At 46.1% G+C, this 20377-nt stretch overlaps 1 protein-coding gene across 6 annotated transcripts in view; it reads left to right on the forward strand.

Moving 5' to 3' along the window:
• SEPTIN7 (septin 7) overlaps positions 1-4842 on the forward strand; it is a 127135-nt gene extending 122293 nt beyond the window's left edge. For all 6 annotated transcript variants that reach the window (XM_077269227.1, XM_077269229.1, XM_077269224.1 and 3 more), the window contains one exon: positions 3779-4842. In XM_077269227.1, the coding sequence (XP_077125342.1) occupies positions 3779-3818 (40 nt within the window). In that variant the 3' untranslated portion in view covers positions 3819-4842. The remainder of the gene's footprint in view (positions 1-3778) is intronic.
• Positions 4843-20377: the final 15535 nt, after the last annotated feature.

Consider the following 20377-nt stretch of genomic DNA (forward strand, 5'->3'; position numbering starts at 1 on the left):
GTATATTGCACAGCCACGTAGTATATTGCCCAGTGACACAGTATATTGCCCAGTTACGTAGTAAACAGCACAGAGCCACGTAGTATATTGCCCAGTTACGTTACGTAGTATACAGCCCAGAGCCACGTAGTATATTGCACAGCAACGTAGTATACAGCACAGAGCCACGTATTATATTGCCCAGTGACGTAGTATATTGCCCAGTGACGTAGTATACAGCACAGAGCCACGTAGTATATTGCCCAGTGACGTAGTATACAGCAGAGAGCCACGTAGTATATTGCACAGCGACGTAGTATACAGCACAGAGCCACGTAGTATATTGCCCAGTGACGTAGTATATTGCCCAGTGATGTAGTATATTGCCCAGTAACGTAGTATACAGCACAGAGCCACGTAGTATATTGCCCAGTGACGTAGTATATTGCACAGCGACGTAGTATACAGCACAGAGCCACGTAGTATATTGCCCAGTGACGTAGTATATTGCCCAGTGATGTAGTATATTGCCCAGTGACGTAGTATACAGCACAGAGCCACGTAGTATATTGCCCAGTGACATAGTATATTGCCCAGTGACGTAGTATATTGCACAGCGACGTAGTATACAGCACAGAGCCACGTAGTATATTGCCCAGCCACGTATGTCACAGGTTAAAAAATAAAAAAATAAACATATACTCACCTTCCGAGGGTACCCTTGTAGTTCTGTCGCCTGTGTTCGGTTCAGGCAGCAGCTTCCGGTCCGAGGGTGTGATGACGTCGCGGTCACATGACCGTGACGTCATGGTAGGTCCTTGTCGCACACCAACCTTGGCACCGGAACCTGCCGCTTGCATGGACCGGTCACGGGAGCGTCGGAAAGGCGGCGGAAGGCGAGTATACAGTATAATGATTTGTTTTTTGTTGTTTTATTATTATTATTTTTAACATTAGATGTTTTTACTATTGAGGCTGCATAGGCAGCCTCAATAGTAAAAACTTGGTCACACAGGGTTAATAGCGGCGGTAACGGAGTGAGTTACCCGCGGCATAACGCGTTCCGTTACCGCTGGCATTAACCTTGTGTGAGCCGTGACTGCGGGGAGTATGGAGCGGGCGCCGGGCAGTGACTGCAGGGGAGTAGGGAGGGACTAATCGGACTGTGCCCGTCGCTGATTGGTCGCGGCAGCCATGACAGGCAGCTGGCAAGACCAATCAGCGAATGAATATCCGTGACGGAAGTTGCCGACAGAAAGTCGGAAGTACCCCTTAGACAATTATATACACTGTGTTCCAAATTATTATGCAAATAATATTTCCTTATATTTTCTCTAAATTACCTATCTGAATTGCAGTCATTGTTATTTTCCAGTCATCTAATATTCTAGTGTAATTGCAATGTTTTGGAACAAACTCCCTATGAAAACAGTATCTTTAAAAAAAAAATAAACACTCAAAATGCATGTTCCAAATTATTATGCACAGCAGAGTTTTCAACCTTTTTTTTTTATTATTTTGAACAAAAAAATGGTCAATTGTGAAGTTATAAGCATTATCAGCTTATTACAAAATGAAATCAAACAGTTTTCAAGTGAAAACTTTATTCTAGGTGATGTTACATTTGCACATAGGACCCCTTGTTCGAAAGAAGCTTCTGAACTCTCTCGTCCATTGAATTTGTCAGTTTTTGGATGGTTTCTGCTTCAATTGTTTTGCATGTGGACAGAATACCCTCCCAGAGCTGTTGCTTGGATGTGAACAGCCTCCCGCCATCATAGACACTCCTTTTGATGATGCTCCAGAGGTTCTCAATGGGGTTGAGGTCAGGGGAAGATGGTGGCCACACCATAGGTTTGTCCTCTTTTATGCCCATAGCAGCCAGAGATGCAGATGTGTTTTTTGCAGCATGAGAACGGTGCATTATCATGCATGAAAATGATCTTGCTGCGGAAAGCACGGTTCTTCCTCTTGAACCATGGCAGGAAGTGTTGTTTTAGAAACTCCACATAGATTATGGAGTTCATCTTTACCCCTTCAGGGATCATAAAGGGGCCGACAATCTCTCTCCCCATGATTCCAGCCCAAAACATTACTCCACCTCCTCCTTGTTGGTGCCTTAGCCGTGTTTTCATGGGGTGTCCATCAACCAGCCATCCTCCACTCCATCCATCTGGACCATTGAGCATTGCACAGCACTCATCGGTGAGCAAAACCGCTTGGAAGTCAGTCTTCATGTATCGTTTGGCCCACTGGAGCCTTTTCTGCTTGTGTGCAGTGGATAGAGGTGGTCGACAGGATGGCTTACGCACAGCTGCAAACCTCTGAAGGACTCTGCATCTTGTTGTTCTGGGGACGTTGGAGGCACCAGCAGCTTCAAAAACTTGTCTGCTGCTATGACAAGGCATTTTTGCAGCTGCTCTTTTAACCTTACGCAATTGCCTGTTGGAAGGAGTCCTCAATTTTTCCTTATCAGCACGCACACGTGTGTGCTGGGAATCCGCTACATACTTCTTGATTGTGTGATGATCACGTTGAAGTGTCTTGGCAATGTTGATTGTAGTCATGCCTTGACCTAAATACTCCACAATTTGTTGCTTCTCAGCAGCTGACACATCCTTTTTCTTTCCCATTTTGGCCAAAAATGTAGGCTGCTTAATAATGTGGAACAGCCTTCTTAAGTAGTCTTACCTTTATTTGGACACACCTGCCAAACTAATTTGCACAGGTATCTGCAATTGCTTTCAGTGATATAAAGAGCCCTGACACACATCACCATCAATGAGTTTAAATGACAAACAAAAAAATTCTAACCTTATCACTCCTAAACTCTTTGTGCATAATAATTTGGAACACAGTGTGTATATAGATTCAGTTCTCTTCCTATAGTCCGTGGCTGGCTGCTTAAACCATGTTTTCTCTGAAAAACGCACATGACTGCAATCGCATGGCCACGCTCTGAGCCAGACTAGTCTGTTCCCTGGCTCTGGTCCCTGGCCAGATGCTTTAAAATATATTTTCTCTTGCAACACTATGATATTCTGTATTGGAGAAAAATATATACCTGGCTGCAGTTGTGCAACCAGGCTGTGATTTGTGCTGCCCAGTTAGTGCATGAATCAAGTGACAGGTTCCCTTATATTTGAAAACATAAAAACCTCCCCTTTTGTGCTATACACTTGTACCCAGGGCTGTGGAGTCTGTGTCCATTTTGATGGAGTCTGTAATAAAATGCACCTACTCAAACTCCTAAAATATATAAATTGGGTACAGTTGTACAATGCAGGATGTGCTGTAAATGTTTTCATAAGAATTTGTGACGGTTATGAAATGTACTATAAATGTCTGTTCTGTTCCTGGCCTGAGGATCTGGGCTATTAGTTGAGCTGAATCTGTGCTGCACTTTATGGACATGCTCAGTAGTGAACAGTGCCAAATCTGACTCCCACTGCACAGCCTTGCTTCTACCTATGGCCAACTAGCAGCTTATTTGCTTAGTGCCCTGCGATTACACAACAGATGACAAGCTAGCATCCAACAATAGTACTGAGGTCATTCTCTTGCTTTTACATCAGCCTGCTTTGTACACCGCTTAGCTATTGTGCCAGTATATGAAATGATTCTGTTTACAGGGCAGAGCTGATGGTGCCATGGTATGGCGTACCATACAACTACCAGATGTAAGAGTGTGATACTAGGTCTTCTATACGGAAAATCTCCACACTCCTGGCTTGAATATTGTATTTGACAGATTGTATGCTAGTCCACACATAATTATTTTCTTCTGTGTTTTCCCTAGGACTTTGGAGAAAAATAAGAAGAAAGGGAAGATCTTTTAAGACATTTGTTGACCACCATACTCTGTATCAGTTGCCAACTTGCCAGCACAGACATCAGTGTTTGTTGGAGCCATTCAGCCACTTTTGAAACCAGTTGCATCCATAAATGTTGGATTAAACGGCATGACCTTTTTTATTATTATTATTATTGATCTTAGTGGAAAATAAGATGATGCCTTGAATTGTTTGAGGTTATTTTTTGCATACTTGGAGAACTACACACTGCAGGAAACTGCTCCCTCTCTCCTCCCTGTCTCTCTTTTCAACTCACGTCTTCATTTTAAAATCAGGAAAAAGCATTTTACTGTTGTGTACGCGTGGTCTGGTGGCTGGTAGCAGGATACTCCACAATACAAGGACTCTGGCTTAACAGTGAAGATAAACGCCATTTTCTAACTCGCACACATGTAATAGAGAACTTCCATACATACGGTTTCTTGTCTTTTACCTTTATTTCCTTTTTATTTTGACACTTCCATTGTTTAAGATACACATGGGAATTATAGGCTTACAGTGCACAGTTGGCTTTTCTCTTCTTAAATTTTTCCCCAAGAACCAAACTCTAGCGAGTGGGGAAAACCTTAAATATATGCTTTTCCATTTAATACCTTCTTTCCAGGAGACTCTACTTACTGCTTCCTTTTTGTAATAACATTTAGATATTATTTCTGAGTATGGGCCCTACTGATTTAAAGTATATCCTATTTCTTTGCGGTAGGAGTCAGTGAGTAAAACCTTTATATATATATATTTTTTTTTTACTTTCTGCCTCTTTAAATACTTCCCTATGTTTTGTGGTAATGCAGCAGGAATGATGAGGATTTATAGGTCATTTCTAGATACAATAACATTCTGTTCCTTCCCTATTGTGCAGTCTATTTTAGGTTTTGCTAGAAATGGGATCATGGCCTCACAAGGAGAGGAACATCACACTTTTGCATTTAGCTGTATTCCTATACTGCATTCTGTATTTTTTTTTGTTTGTATTGTACAAAGTCACATAATAAACAATGTTGTGATGTAAGGCTAGTACCTGCTCTTTCCTTTTACTTTGGTTCTACAGTATTTTTGCAAAAGGACTTATATAATTTTAGGTGCAAACGTCTATGCTGATTAATTTCTTTCCTTTCTCCTGTTGCTTAGAATAAACGCCTCTACCGAGAGAAGCGGAGGTGCTTGCTGCATACTGTGCAACTCCTAATTGTCCTCTACTGGTGGTGTGGCTGCAGACAACCAGGGTCAGAGATTTTATTAAGTAGCCGTAGAGCAGGGGTGTCAAACTGCATTCCTCAAGGGCTGCAAACAGGTCATGTTTTTAGGATTTCCTTGTATTGCACAGGTGATCATTTAATCACCTGCGCAGAATGATTCCAGCACCTTGTGCAATGAGAAGGAAATCTTGAAAACACGCATGGTTTGAGGCCCTCGAGGAATGCAGTTTGACACCCCTGCCATAGAGGGCTTTTCCATGTTTACTGTGATGTCACCCTGATGGCTTACATCACCACTATAGCTAATCACTATGCTCAATGTCTCTGCCAATGGCACAAGCAGCCAACCTCAGTGACTAGCTGCAGCTGTGAAGTGAGCTGTTGTGATGTCACCGCTGCAGCCAAAATGCAAGAGACTCGGGGATCAGCGAGTACTATCTGTGTTTTCTTACAGTGTAAGAATCATTTGAAGTCCAGTTTTTTGAAGGTGGAAAACCATTTGAAAAAACATAACTAACGTTTGTAGCAAATCTTTCCCAATGACAGCAAAGATACTTGCTTTCTTTCAGTTTCAAAAATCAGAAGTATTGGCTGCCATCGATGCAGGATGTTGGACATGGCGCTCCTGTGTTCTCTATGTGAGGCCCACTGCCTGAATCGTACAATCGTCGAATCTTCATGGGGAACATTAAGGATTGAGCGAATGAACTTCAACCCCCCACCCCCCCACCCTCGGTTTTTAGGGCACTTGATGAACAAGCAGAGCTCAATTTTACTGTGTGAAATGATTTTTAAGTTTACTTAAAATTCTGTGTTTTTGGCAGCACACCATAAACTGGACAGATGCTACGGAGTAAAATAATAATAATAATTTTTATTTATATAGCGCCAACATATTCCGCAGCACTTTACAATTAAGAGAGGATATGTACAGACAATAAATTCAATACAAGTTAAGACAATTTAAACAGTGACATTAGGAGTGAGGTCCCTGCTCGCAAGCTTACAATCTACAAGGAAATGGGGGGACACAATAGGTGAAAAGTGCTTGTTATTTCAGGTCTGGCAATTATGATAGGGATTTTCATATAAAGCTGCATGATCCGGTCATCAGCCCGTGGGTTTTAGTGCAATAGTCAAGTATCAAGTGTAGTTATCGTGTGCATGGAGGGTATGGAGACAGATGAATAGTAGGGTGCAGATTCAGAATAATATTTGGAAGGAGAGAACAGGGCAAAGTTAGTTTACTGAGTAGTTGATGTGGTAGGCTTGTTTGAAGAGATGGGTTTTTAAAGCGCGCTTGAATAGGTCGGGGCTAGGTATCAGTCTGATCGTCTGGGGAAGTGCATTCCAGAGAGCTGGTGCAGCACGAGAGAAGTCTTGGAGACGCAGGTGCGAGGTTCGGATTACGGGGATGTTAGTCTTAGGTCATTTGTAGAATGGAGGGAACGTGTAGGGCGATAGACAGAGATGAGAGAGGAGATATAAGGCGATGCAGAACTGTGGAGAGCTTTGTGGGTGAGAGAGATGAGTTTATACTTGACCCTGTAGCGAATGGGTAGCCAGTGTAATGACTGGCACAAGATGGAGGCATTGGTGAAGCGGCTGGACGGAAATATGACCCTGGCTGCTGCATTCAAGATGGATTGGAGAGGAGAAAGTTTGGTAAGAGGGAGACCGATCAGAAGAGTTGCAGTAGTCCAGACAAGAATGAATAAGAGCGACAGTAAGAATCTTAGCAGTTTCAAAGGTGAGAAAAGGTCGGATTCTGGAGATGTTTTTAAGATGCAGGTGACAAGAGCGAGTGAGTGATCGGATATAGAGGGAGTAAAGGAAAGTTTGGTGTCGAATATGACCCCAAGACAGCGGGCATGCTGCTTGGGAGTTATGGTTGAACCCTCCAGGGCAATTTCGATGTTAGGTAAAGTGAGGTTAGTAGAGGGGAGAAATACAAGAAGTTCAGTTTTGGAGAGATTTAGTTTCAGATAGAGGGAGGACATGATGTTAGAGACAGCAGACAGACAATCCTTAGTATTTTGAATTAGGGTAGGGGTGATGACAGTGGAAGTGTATAATTGGGTGTCATCAGCATAGAGATGATACTGGAACCCAAATCTGCTGATTGTTTGTCCTATAGGGGCAGTGTATAGAGAGAAGAGGGGGCCTAGGACTGAGCCCTGCGGAACCCCGATAGTAAGGGGACAAGGAGAGGAAGAGGAGCCGGCAAAAGATACAGTGAAGGAGCGGTCAGAGAGGTTAGGAGGAGAACCAGGGGAGGGCTGTGTCCTTGAGGCCTATAGAGCCGAGCATAGTGAGGAGGAGCTGGTGATCCACAGTGTCAATGCGGCAGAGAGATCCAGGAGAATCAGCAGGGAGCAATGACCTTTGGATTTAGCTGTTTTTAGATCATTAGAGACTTTTTAGTGAGGGCAGTTTCAGTGGACTGTAAAGAGCGGAAACCAGATTGTAAGGGGTCGAGAAGAGTTATCCGAGAGATAGTGGATTAGACAGGAGTGGACCAAGCGTTCGAGGAGTTTAGAGATGAAGGAAAGGTTAGAGAAAGGTCTGTAGTTAGCAGTGCAGTTCGGGTCCAGGGATGGCTTTTTAAGTAAAGGGGTTATGATGGCATGTTTAAATGAGGAGGGAAAGATACCTGAAGAAAGAGAGAGGTTAAATATTTTAGTCAGGTGAGTGGTGACCACTCGTGAGAGAGACTGCTGCAGGAGATGTGAAGGAATGGGGTCACTGTTGCAGGTTGTAGGCCGAGCAGAAGTGAGGAGCTTGTAAACTTCTTCTGCAACAGGCTCAAAGATGTCTAGTGAGCTTGAGGTGCGGCAGGGAAGGGGATCTAGGCACTGAGGAGATTGCGCTGAGATATCCAGATGGATGTGGTTGATTTTTTCTAGGAACTAAGTGGCCAGAACCTCACCGCTGAGGTTGTTGATGGGGGCCTGTACTTTAGGTTTCAGGAGGGAGTTTAAGGTTTCAAAAAGTCGTTTTGGGTTCTTGGATAGTAAGGTGATGAGGGTGGGGAAGTACGATTGTTTGGCCAGATGAAGGGCAGAGTTACGGGTCTTGAGCATGAGCTTATAGTGCATGAAGTCTTCTGCTAAAAGAGATTTTCTCCACTGCCGCTTTGCACACCTTGAGCAGCGCTGAAGAAAGCGTGTTTCCATTGTGTGCTAGGGCTGCCGTTGTCTGTGTCGGGTCTTTCTGCGTAATAATAATAATCTATGTGCACTGAACGATCATTCTGTCCACAAGGAAGTCTGGTCGTCCCATGTAAAGAGGCCATTAAACGACCGAGTACATTTCACAGGTTGCCAGTTCTCCTGGATGATGGTGGAGTAGTGTGGCACTCTTACCCAGAGCCTTATGCTGGATCATTAGAAGCAGCCACAGAGTTGGGGGACGGGGTGCAGCGCTCTTGAGCATGTAAGAACTTTATAGGAGATATTGCTGAGCTGTGGTCATGAGAATCTGACAACTATAGATGAGCCTGCACAGAGAGAAACTGCTGAACAATGCATCATACTGGTGACATTGTGCTCAGAAAATTTACTCAACTGCCTATTCTGAGCGTTCACCTGAAATTATGGCTACACTTTGATATTTAGAAATGGTTTCTCGACAGGAAAGGCTCTATAGCTTTACATTACTGTCTTTCAAGATGTCAGTGTAAGTATCCATCCTCATATATGCATGAAGGATGACAGAACTTGGCCAATGCCCAAACTTAACTGTTATGATCTGGTGACCTTGGAGCCGCATGAAAACTTTCTCTGGAGTCGGTGGAACCTGTACTGACCGCAAATCCTGAACTAACACCGCAACTAGAAGTAGCCGTGGGGTGTGCCTAACAAACCCTTGACACCTCGACACAGCCGGAGGACTAAATACCCCTATAGATGGAAATAGGAATGCTATCTTGCCTCAGAGCAGACCCCCAAAGGATAGGCAGCCCCCCACGAATAATGACTGTGAGTAGGAGAAGAATAGACACACGCAGGTAGAAAACAGGATTTAGCAAAAGAGGCCACTCTAGCTAAATAGGAAAGGATAGGACAGATTACTAGGCGGTCAGTATTAAAACCCTTCCAAAAATATCCACAACAGATAATACAAAAAGTTCCACAATCTAACTAAAGACATGGAATGTATATCTGCCACTCCAGAGAATCCAGCAAGACTGAGAAAATACTGACACAATCTAAGCTGGACAAGAAAACACAAAGAATAGCACTGAATTGTGAAGCACACAGCATGTGTGCCACAGGAAAAAAAAACCCAGACACTTATCTTTGCTGATTTGGCAGAAAGGCAGGAGGAACCAGGCAGAGGTCCTACACCTCCCAACAACAATTGACAACTGGCAAGGACTAATGAATCCTGCACACCTAAATACCCCAGTCAGAACTGCAATCAGCAGACACACCTGACCAGGACTGCAACCCAGGGACAACTGCATTACCACCTACTACCACCGGAGGGAACCCAAAAGCAGAATTCACAACACTTAACTGCGGCATAAGTAGAAATGTGTCCGTTACACTTGTGAACCTAGCCTTCTTTACAGCCATCGTGAGATTACAGCTTTCATTCTTCTAAAACGGGTGCACAGCAGTGTTTGCAGCTTAACTGGAGTATAAGGGTATGTTTGCATGTTCAGGAAACGCTGCGTGTTTGACGCTGCTTAGAGCCGCAGCATCAAACACGCAGCTCCAGATGTTACAGCATAGTGGAGGGGATTTCAAGAAATCCCGTCTCCACTATGCGGTAAAACACGCAGGCGGCAGACCCGCGTAAACGGACATGCGGCACGTCTTTTCAGAACGCAGCATGTCTGTTTACAATGCGGCGACGCTCCGTCGCCGCACCATAAATTACCCATAGACAATCATTAGATGCGGTAAAATCGCATGTAATGATTAGTCACATGCGTAGTAACTGCGCAAATGCAGCTTACTACGCATGTCTGCCGGCTCACCTGTCCCGCCGCCAGAAGTCCCTCGTCCACGGCAGTTCTCGCGATAACTTATCGCGAGAACTGCTGTGCACATGACCGGGACTTATCTCCGGTCACTAGTCTGGTTCTCACAAACAGCTGATCAGCTGATTGTGAGAACGCTGCAGTGTAGGTGATCGCTAGAGAGTTATCTCCAGCCATAATCTACAGGCTCTGCTACATCTGGATGTCAGGCATCCAGATGTAGCAGAGCCGGACTCGTCTACACTGTGCACATACAACATACACCATACAACGTGCGACACACAACATGCGACACACAATGTTACACACAACATGCGACACAATGTTACACACACCGTGCGACACACAACGTGCGACACACAACGTGCGACAGTTACACACAACATGCGACACAATGTTACACACACCATGTGACATACGACATGCACCATACAACACGTACATACAGTACAGATTTCACTACTCTAGGATTAATAATGGATAGGCATCTTATTGACGCCTCTCCATTATTAACCAGGCTTAATGTCGCCTTACAATAGCAAGGTGACATTAACCCCTTTTTACCCGATATCCCACCGCTACAGGGGAGTGGGAAGAGAGGGGATAAGTGCCGGAATTGGCGCATCTTACAGATGCGCCATTTCTGGGGGGGCTGGTATTTGTAGCCGGGGGGGCAATAACCATGGCTCCTCTCTATGCTGTGAATATCAGCCCGCAGCTGTCTGCGTAGCCTTTCTGGCTATAAAATATAGGGGACCCTCTATCTTTATAGCCAGTAAAGGCTACGCAGACAGCTGCGGGCTGATATTCATAGCCTGGGAGGGGGCCATGGGTATTACTCCCTTTCCAGGTTACAAATATTGGCCCCCGGCTGTCGGCTTTCTCCCTCTGGCTCCAAAAATTGTGTGGGAGCCCACGCCATTTTTTTACCGTTTTTTTTTAATGAAATGTTCATTCATAAACATCGGCCTTGCTATTACAGATCTACTGTACTAGATGGAGGCCAGATTCTAACGCAACGGGCATTCTAGAATATGTATGCAGTTTATTTACGAAGTGGTGTTTAACCCCTTAACGACCGCCGATACGCCTTTTAACGGCGGCCGCTAAGGGTACTTAAACCACAGCGCCGTTAATTAACGGCGCTGTGGAAAAAGTGAATAGCGCCCCCCCAGAGTCGGATTTTCTCTGGGGTCTCGGTTAACGGGGGTAGCCGAGACCCCAGAGAACATGATTCGGGGGGTTTTTACCGACCCCCGAGTTGCGATCGCCGGTAATTAACCGTTTACCGGCGATCGCAAAAAAAACCAAAAAACGCGATTTTCCATTTAATTTCTCTGTCCTCCGATGTGATCGCACATCGGAGGACAGAGAAATGGGGTCCCCGGTCGCCCCCGATGCCCCCCCGATACTCACCTGTCTCCCCCGGTGCTCCTCGTGGTTCCCCATGGGCGCCGCCATCTTAAAAATGGCTGGCGCAGTGCGCCCGCCGGCCGGCACCTGGGAGATCTTTGGGGTCTCGGCTGCTGGGGGTAGCCGAGACCCCAAAGAACATGATCGGGGTCGGTTTTTACCGACCCCTGTTTTGCGATCGCCGGTAATTAACTGTTTACCGGCGACCGCAAAAAAAAAAAAAAAAAGTGATGTGTAATTCTCTGTCCTCTGATGTGATCGCACATCAGAGGACAGAGAAATAGGGGGATTCGGGGACCCTATCATACTTACCGGTGTCCCTGGGTCCTCCTGTGTCTTCTCCTGCCGGCCGGCTTCTTCCTATAGAAAGAAAATGGCGGGCGCATGCGCAGTGCGCCCGCTCTCTGCTGCCATCTGCCGGCCGGCAGGAGAGAAGAGTTGGGGCTAAAATTAGGGCTAGGGTTAGGGCTAGGGTTAGGGGTAGGGTTGGGGCTAAATTTAGGGTTAGGGTTGGAGCTAAATTTAGGGTTAGGGTTGGGGCTAAATTTAGGGTTAGGGCTGGGGCTAAATTTAGGGTTAGGGTTGGGGCTAAAGTTAGGGCTATAGTTAGAGTTGGGGCTAAAGTTAGGACTAGGGTTGCGGCTAGGTTTAGGGTTGGGATTAGGGTTTGGATTAGGGTTGACATTAGGGTTACGTTTGGGATTACGGTTAGGTTTGGGATTAGGGTTAAGGGTAGGGTTGGGATTAGGGGTGTATTGGGATTAGGGTTAGGTTTGAGGTTAGGGTTGAGATTAGGATTAGGGGTGTGTTGGATTTAGGGTTCTGATTAGGGTTATGGTTGTTTTGAGGTTAGGGTTGCGATTATCCTTAGGGTTGTGATTAGGATTATGGATCGGGTTGGCATTAGGGTTAGGCCTCTTTCACACTTCAGTCTTTTGGCGTCAGTCTGAAACGGCCATTTTCATCAAATAGCGGATCCACCATTTTTTTTGGCGGTTCCGCTATTTTCCCATAGACATGCATTAGCGACGGATTGTGGCGGATGGTCGTCCGTTCCATCCGCCATGTGACGGATCCGTCGAGATTTGGCGGACGTCATCTAGACATTGACGGCCATTGTAACGTTTTTTGTCTGCGCCGAAATGGCGGTTCGCGACGGATCCGTCGCGTTCGTCATTCCATAGAATGGCCGCCTATGGGCGACGGATCCGTTGTTACCGTCATTTCGGCGGATCCGTCGCCCCAATCCGCTTTTTCAATTGCGCATGCTCCAAAAAGTAGATACTTTTCCCAGACAACCCCCAAGTAACGGATCCGTCAAAAAAACGGATCCGTTAATACCGTTTTCTCAACAATTGTGACGGATCCGTCACTATGTTGGAGCTGACTGACGCCAAACAACTGAAGTGTGAAAGAAGCCTTAGGGGTGTGTTGGGGTTAGGGTTGGAGTTGAGTTAGATTTGGGGGGTTTCCACTGTTTAGGTACATCAGGGGGTCTCTAAACGCCACAGCCAATTTTGCGCTCAAAAAGTCAAATGGTGCTCCCTCCCTTCCGAGCTCTGCCGTGCACCCAAACAGTGGTTTACCCCCACATATGGGGCATCAGCGTACCCGGGATAAATTGGACAACAACTTTTGGGGTCCAATTTCTCCTGTTACCCTTGTGGAAATAAAAATTTGGGGGCTCAAAAATCTTTTTTGTGGAAAAAAAAAATTATTTTTATTTTCACAACTCTGCATTATAAACTTCTGTGAAGCACTTGGGCATTCAAAGTTCTCACCACACATCTAGATAGGTTCCCTGGGGGGTCTAGTTTCCAAAATGGGGTCACTTGGGGGTTTCTACTGTTTAGGCACATCAGGGGCTCTGCAAATGCAACATAACGCCGCAGACCATTCTATCAAAGTCTGCATTCCAAAACGGCGCTCCTTCCCTTCCGAGCTCTGCCGTGCACCCAAACAGTGGTCCCCCCCCACACATGGGGTATCCGTGTACTCAGGACAAATTGGACAACAACTCTTGGGGTCTAATTTCTCTTGTTCCCTTGTGAAAATAAAAACTTGGGGGCTAAAAAATCTTTTTTGTGGAAAAAAAAATTTATTTTTATTTTCACGACTCTGCATTATAAACTTCTGTGAAGCAGATGGGCATTCAAAGTTCTCACCACACATCTAGATAAGTTCCTTGGGGGGTCTAGTTTCCAAAATGGGGTCACTTGTAGGGGGTTTCTACTGTTTAGGTACATCAAGGGCTCTGCAAATGCAACATAACGCCCGCAGACCATTCTATCAAAGTCTGCATTCCAAAACGGCGCTCCTTCCCTTCCGAGCTCTGCCATGCGCCCAAACAGTGGTTTACCCCAACATATGGGGTATCAGCCTACTCAGCATAAATTGCACAATAAATTTTGGGGTCCAATTTCTCCTGTTACCCTTGAGAAAATAAAAAATTGCAGGCTAAAAAATCATTTTTGAGGAAAAAAAAAGGATTTTTTATTTTCACGGCTCTACTTTATAAATTTCTGTGAAGAACTTGGGGGTTTAAAGTGCTCACCGCACATCTAGATAAGTTCCTTAAGTGGTTTAGTTTCCAAAATGGGGTCACTTGTGGGCGGTTTCTACTGTTTAGGCACATCAGGGGCTCTCCAAACGCGACATGGTGTCCGATCTCAATTCCAGCCAATTCTACATTGAAAAAGTAAAACGGCACTCCTCCTCTTCCAAGCTCTGCGGTGCGCCCAAACAGTGGTTTACCCCCACATATGGGGTATCGCCACACTCAGGAGAAATTGCACAACAACTTTTGTGGTCTAATTTCTCCTGTTACCCTTGTCAAAATAAAAATTTGGGGGCAAAAAGATCATTTTTGAAAAAAAAATGCGACTTTTTATTTTCACGGCTCTACGCTATAACCTTCCGTGAAGCACCTGGGGGTTTAAAGTGCTCACCACACATCTAGTTAAGTTCCTTAAGGGGTCTAGTTTCCAAAATGGTGTCACTTGTGGGGGGATTCCACTGTTTAGGCACATCAGGGGCTCTCCAAACGCGACATGGCGTCCGATCTCCATTCCAGCCAATTCTACATCGAAAAAGTAAAACGACACTCCTTCTCTTCCAAGCTCTGCAGTGCACCCAAACAGTGGTTTACCCCCACATATGGGGTATCGATGTACTCAGGAGAAATTGCACAACAACTTTTGTGGTCTAATTTCTCCTGTTACCCTTGTGAAAATAAATATTTTGGGGCAAAAAGATCATTTTTGTAGAAAAAATGCGATTTTTTATTTTCACGGCTCTACGTTATAAACTTCTGAGAAGCACCTGGGGGTTTAAAGTGCTCACCACACATCTAGTTAAGTTCCTTAAGGGGTCTAGTTTCCAAAATGGGGTCACTTGTGGGGGGCTTCTACTGTTTAGGCACATCAGGGGCTCTCCAAATGCGACATGGCGTCCAATCTCAATTCCAGCCAATTCTACACTGAAAAAGTAAAACGGCACTCCTTCTCTTCCAAGCTCTGCGGTGCGCCCAAACAGTGGTTTACCCCCACATATGGGGTATCGGCGTATTCAGGAGAAATTGCACAACAACATTTATGGTTAAATTTCTGTTTTTACACTTGTGAAAATAAAAAAAAATGTTTCTGAAGCAAAATGTTTGCAAAAAAAAGTTAAATGTTCATTTTTGCCTTCCACATTGTTTCAGTTCCTGTGAAGCACGTAAAGGGTTAATAAACTTCTTGAATGTGGTTTTGAGCACCTTGAGGGGTGCAGTTTTTAGAATGGTGTCACACTTGGTTATTTTCTATCATATTGACCCCTCAAAATGACTTCAAATGTGATGTGGTCCCTAAAAAAAAAATGGTGTAAAAATGAGAAATTGCTGGTCAACTTTTAACCCTTATAACTCCCTAACAAAAAAAAATGTTGGTTCCAAAATTGTGCTGATGTAAAGTAGACATGTGGGAAATGTTATTTATTAACTTTTTTTTGTGACATATCTCTCTGATTTAAGGGCATAAAAATCCAAATTTTGAAAATTGCTAAATTTTTATTTTTTTTGCCATATTTCCATTCTTTTCATAAATAATCGCAAGTAATATCGAAGAAATGTTACCACTAACATGAAGTACAATATGTCACGAAAAAACAGTCTCAGAATCAGCAGGATCCGTTGAAGCGTTCCAGAGTTATAACCTCATAAAGTGACAGTGGTCAGAATTGTAAAAATTGGCCTGGTCATTAAGTACCAAATTGGCTCTGTCACGAAGGGGTTAAATCCCGCTGCAATATCGCTGATTGGTCGCGGCCGGGCGCGAGCAATCAGCGAAGCGTGGTTTAAATCCTGCGCGGCTGGACTGCACCTGTCCCTGATTGGTCGCGCCAGCCACCCTCGACCAATCGGTGACGCGATTTCCATTACAGACAAACAGACCCTTAGACGATTATAATAAAAAAATATATATAGATCTACACACACACACACACACACACACACACACACACACACACACACACACACACACACACACACACTAGATGGCTCGATTCGACGCATTGGGTATTCTAGAATATGTATGTATGTATGTACATCGCGCTGTGAGTGGGGGTTAAATTCCACGCCGATATCGCTGATTGGTCGCGGCCGGCCGCGTAGTATATAGCACAGCACACGTAGTATATAGCAGCCACATAGTATATAACACAGCCCACGTAGTATATAACAGGCCATGTAGTATATAACACAGCCCACGTAGTATACAGCAGTGTGGGCACCATATCCCTGTGAAAAAAAGAATTAGAATAAAAAATAGTTATATACTAACCTTCCGTCGTCCACCGAAGCTGTCCCGCTCCTCGCGATGCGGCCGGCAGCTTCCGTTCCAAGAGATGCATTGCGAAATTACCCAGATGACTTAGCGGTCTTAGCCAGAGACCGCTAAGTCATCTGGGTAATTTCGCAATGCATCTCTGGGAACGGAAGCTGCCGAGAGCATCGGGAGGAGCGGGAAAGCTGCGGAGGCGACGGAAGGTCAGAATAGCATGATTTTTTTTTTTTTTTAAATTATGTTTAACATTATATCTTTTTACTATTGATGCTGCATAGCCAGCATCAATAGTAAAAAAGTTGGTCTGAGATGGGGCGACACACTGGCGCTGACTGGAGGAGAGTAGGGAGGGGCCAGTTCACGGCCGGACTAAGCCTGTCGCTGATTGCCAATCGCTTACCAATCGAAAAAGGGGGAAAGCTAGGGAGCACTACCAATGGGCAAGGAGCCAATCACAACCTATAGGGTAAGTATAGTGAGGGGTGCAACTCAATGCATAGCAGCAGCATATATATCAGACAAACAAGAAAAGAGACTATGCATATAGGGCGCACTCCCAAAATACAATTAAATACCAAAAATGCAAAATTTTTATTATTGGCGTCCTCCTGTTCCGGATTACTGTGGTATGTAATCGGGCTATTGCCCTGTTTTCTCACATCATTCACCTGTCATCAATCTTCACCAATCTGACTGCTATTTAAGACTTCTTGACTCCCTCTCCTGTCACTTCCCCTGATGAAGCTGCATCCTGCAGCGATACGCGTGGGGCTCTCACCACATTACTTGGGTCCCGGGACCATTCCCTTTCTGACTCCATGACGGCTGACGCCACGCACTGGACTGCCTGATATGGTGATGTTCTTTTTTCACATTTAGCCTTTAGGCCCACTTTCCTGACATAGGTCTGCCCTTTTTCCTTCCATTTTGATGGCATATGTCGGCAGGTGAACCCTAAACGCTCCCTACACTACTCCAACAGGCTTATCTCTCTGCTGCAGTGGTAGCTTTGCCTTTCCATAGGAGCTGTTTCTGGTATAAAACTCCATTTTTTTTTTTCTTTTTGAGGGATTTATGCTTATTTCCTTTGCTGCAATTTAGTAGGCTTATCGGGGCCCCCTAGCTAGCATTAGCCCCTTTACTTATATAGGGGCACTCCCGCAATATATGGTACTCTGGGGACGCCCAGAGTTTACCTGCTGCCTTGCTCTGTGTACATAAGCTATTTTGTACACAAGCCATTGTTCCTGCATATGTGTGGTGCTATTTGTGATACATCATTGTACCCTAGGTTGTCCTTCTATATATTTCATGATAGTACCAATAGTGTGTTGGTGGCGTGATTTACGGTATACTATTGTACCTTAAGCTGTCTCTATATATTGACTTACTAGATGTTTCCAGCCAGCTAACGCTCGGCACGCTCATTGCTATCTAATTAACGCTGCTGGTGATTAAACTAAAGTAAATGACAACATTCAATATCGCTTACGCAGGTGGTAAATTAACTTAAAATGAAGTTAACAATAGTGTGGTGATGTTTTGGTGGCGGGATTATGTGTGGTAATGTGGGGGGCGGGATTATCTGTGGTAATGTGGTGGGCGGGATTGTGTGGTGGTGGGGGGCGGGATTATGTGTGGTGATGTGGTGGGGGGCGGGATTATGTGTGGTGATGTGGTGGGGGGCGGGATTATGTGTGGTAATGTGGATGGGGTGGGATTATGTGTAGTAATGTGGTGGGGGGCGGGATTATGTGTGGTAATGTGGTGGGGGGCGGGAATATGTGTGGTAATGTGTGGGGGAACGGGATTATGTGTGGTAATGTGGATGGGGGTGGGATTATGCGTGGTAATGTGGAGGGGGGTGGGATTATATGTGGTAGGGGGCGGGATTATGTGTTTGTAATGTGGTGGGGGGCAGGATTATCTGTAGTAATGTGGTGGGGGGCGGGATTATGTGTGGTAATGTGATGGGGGGGCGGGATTATGTGTGGTAATGTGGTTGGCGGGATTATGTGTGGTGGGGGGGCGGGATTATGTGTGGTAATGTGGTGGGGGGTGGGATTATGTGGTAACGTGGGGGGCGGGATTATCTGTGGTAATGTGGTGGGGGCGGGATTGTGTGGTAATGTGGTGGGGGGTGGGATTATGTGGTAATGTGGTAGGGGGCGGGATTATGTGTTTGTAATGTGGTGGGGCGGGATTATGTGTGGTAATGTGGAGGGGGGTGGGGGCTGGATTATGTGTGGTAATGTGGAGGGGGGTGGGATTATCTGGTAATGTGGTAGGGGGCGGGATTATGTGTTTGTAATGTGGGGGGGCGGGATTATGTGGTGATGTGGTGGGGGCGGGATTATGTGTGGTGGGGGAAGGGATTATGTGTGGTAATGTGGTGGGCGGGATTGTGTGGTGATGGGGGTGGGATTATATGTGGTAGGGGGCGGGATTGTGTTTGTAATGTGGTGGGGGCGGGATTATGTGTGGTAATGTGGAGGGGGTGGGATTATCTGTGGTAATGTGGTAGGGGGCGGGATTGTGTTTGTAATGTGGTGGGGGGGCGGGATTATGTGTGGTAATGTGTGGGGGGGCGGGATTATGTGTGGTAATGTGATGGGGGGCGGGATTATGTGTGGTAATGTGGTTGGCAGGATTATGTGTGGTAATGTGGTGGGGGGTGGGATTATGTGGTAATGTGGGGGGGCGGGATTATCTGTGGTAATGTGGTGGGGGGCGGGATTGTGTGGTGGGGGTGGGATTATGTGGTAATGTGGGGGGGCGGGATTATCTGTGGTAATGTGGGGGCGGGATTGTGTGGTAATGTGGTGGGGGGTGGGATTATGTGTGGTAATGTGGATGGGGGTGGGATTATCTGTGGTAATGTGGTAGGGGGCGGGATTATGTGTTTGTAATGTGGTGGGGGCGGGATTATGTGTGGTAATGTGGAGGGGGTGGGATTATCTGTGGTAATGTGGTAGGGGGCGGGATTATGTGTTTGTAATGTGGTGGGGGGGCGGGATTATCTGTAGTAATGTGGTGGGGGGCGGGCTTATGTGTGGTAATGTGATGGGGGGCGGGATTATGTGTGGTAATGTGGTTGGCGGGATTATGTGTGGTGGGGGGGCGGGATTATGTGTGGTAATGTGGTGGGGGGTGGGATTATGTGGTAATGTGGGGGGGCGGGATTATCTGTGGTAATGTGGTGGGGGGCGGGATTGTGTGGTAATGTGGTGGGGGGTGGGATTATGTGGTAATGTGGGGGGGCGGGATTATCTGTGGTAATGTGGTGGGGGCGGGATTGTGTAGTAATGTGGTGGGGGGTGGGATTATGTGGTAATGTGGGGGGCGGGATTATCTGTGGTAATGTGGTGGGGGGCGGGATTGTGTGGTGATGTGGGGGAAGGGATTATGTGGTGATGTGGTGGGGGGGCGGGATTATGTGGTAATGTGGGGGGCGGGATTATGTGTTTGTAATGTGGTGGAGGGGCGGGATTATGTGTAGTAATGTGGTGGGGGCGGGATTATCTGGTAATGTGGGGGGGCGGGATTATGTGTGGTAATGTGATGGGGGCGGGATTATGTGTGGTAATGTGGTTGGGATTGTGTGGTAATGTGGTGGGGGGGCGGGATTATGTGTGGTAATGTGGTGGGGGCGGGATTATCTGTGGTAATGTGGGCGGGATTATGTGTGGTAATGTGGTGGGGGGGCGAGATTATCTGTGGTAATGTGGTGGGGGGGCGGAATTGTGTGGTGATGTGGGGGCGGGATTATGTGTGGTGGGGGGCGGGATTATGTGTGGTGGGGGGCGGGATTATGTGCGGTAATGTGGTGGGGGCGGGATTATGTGCGGTAATGTGGGGGGCGGGATTATGTGTGGTAATGTGGGGGGTGGGATTATCTGGTAATGTGGGGGGGCGGGATTATCTGTGGTAAGATGGTGGGGGGCGGGATTGTGTGGTGATGTGGTGGGGGGGCGGGATTATGTTATGATGTGGTGGGGGCGGGATTATGTGTGGTGATGTGGTGGGGGGGCGGGATTGTGTGTGATAATGGAGTGGGGGTGGGATTATGTGTGGTGATGTGGGGGGCGGAGCTACTGTGCAGGGGGCGGTATTATATGT

Source organism: Ranitomeya variabilis, chromosome 6 (genome assembly GCF_051348905.1).
Source record: "Ranitomeya variabilis isolate aRanVar5 chromosome 6, aRanVar5.hap1, whole genome shotgun sequence".
In the NCBI taxonomy this organism is placed as follows: Eukaryota; Metazoa; Chordata; class Amphibia; order Anura; family Dendrobatidae; genus Ranitomeya; species Ranitomeya variabilis.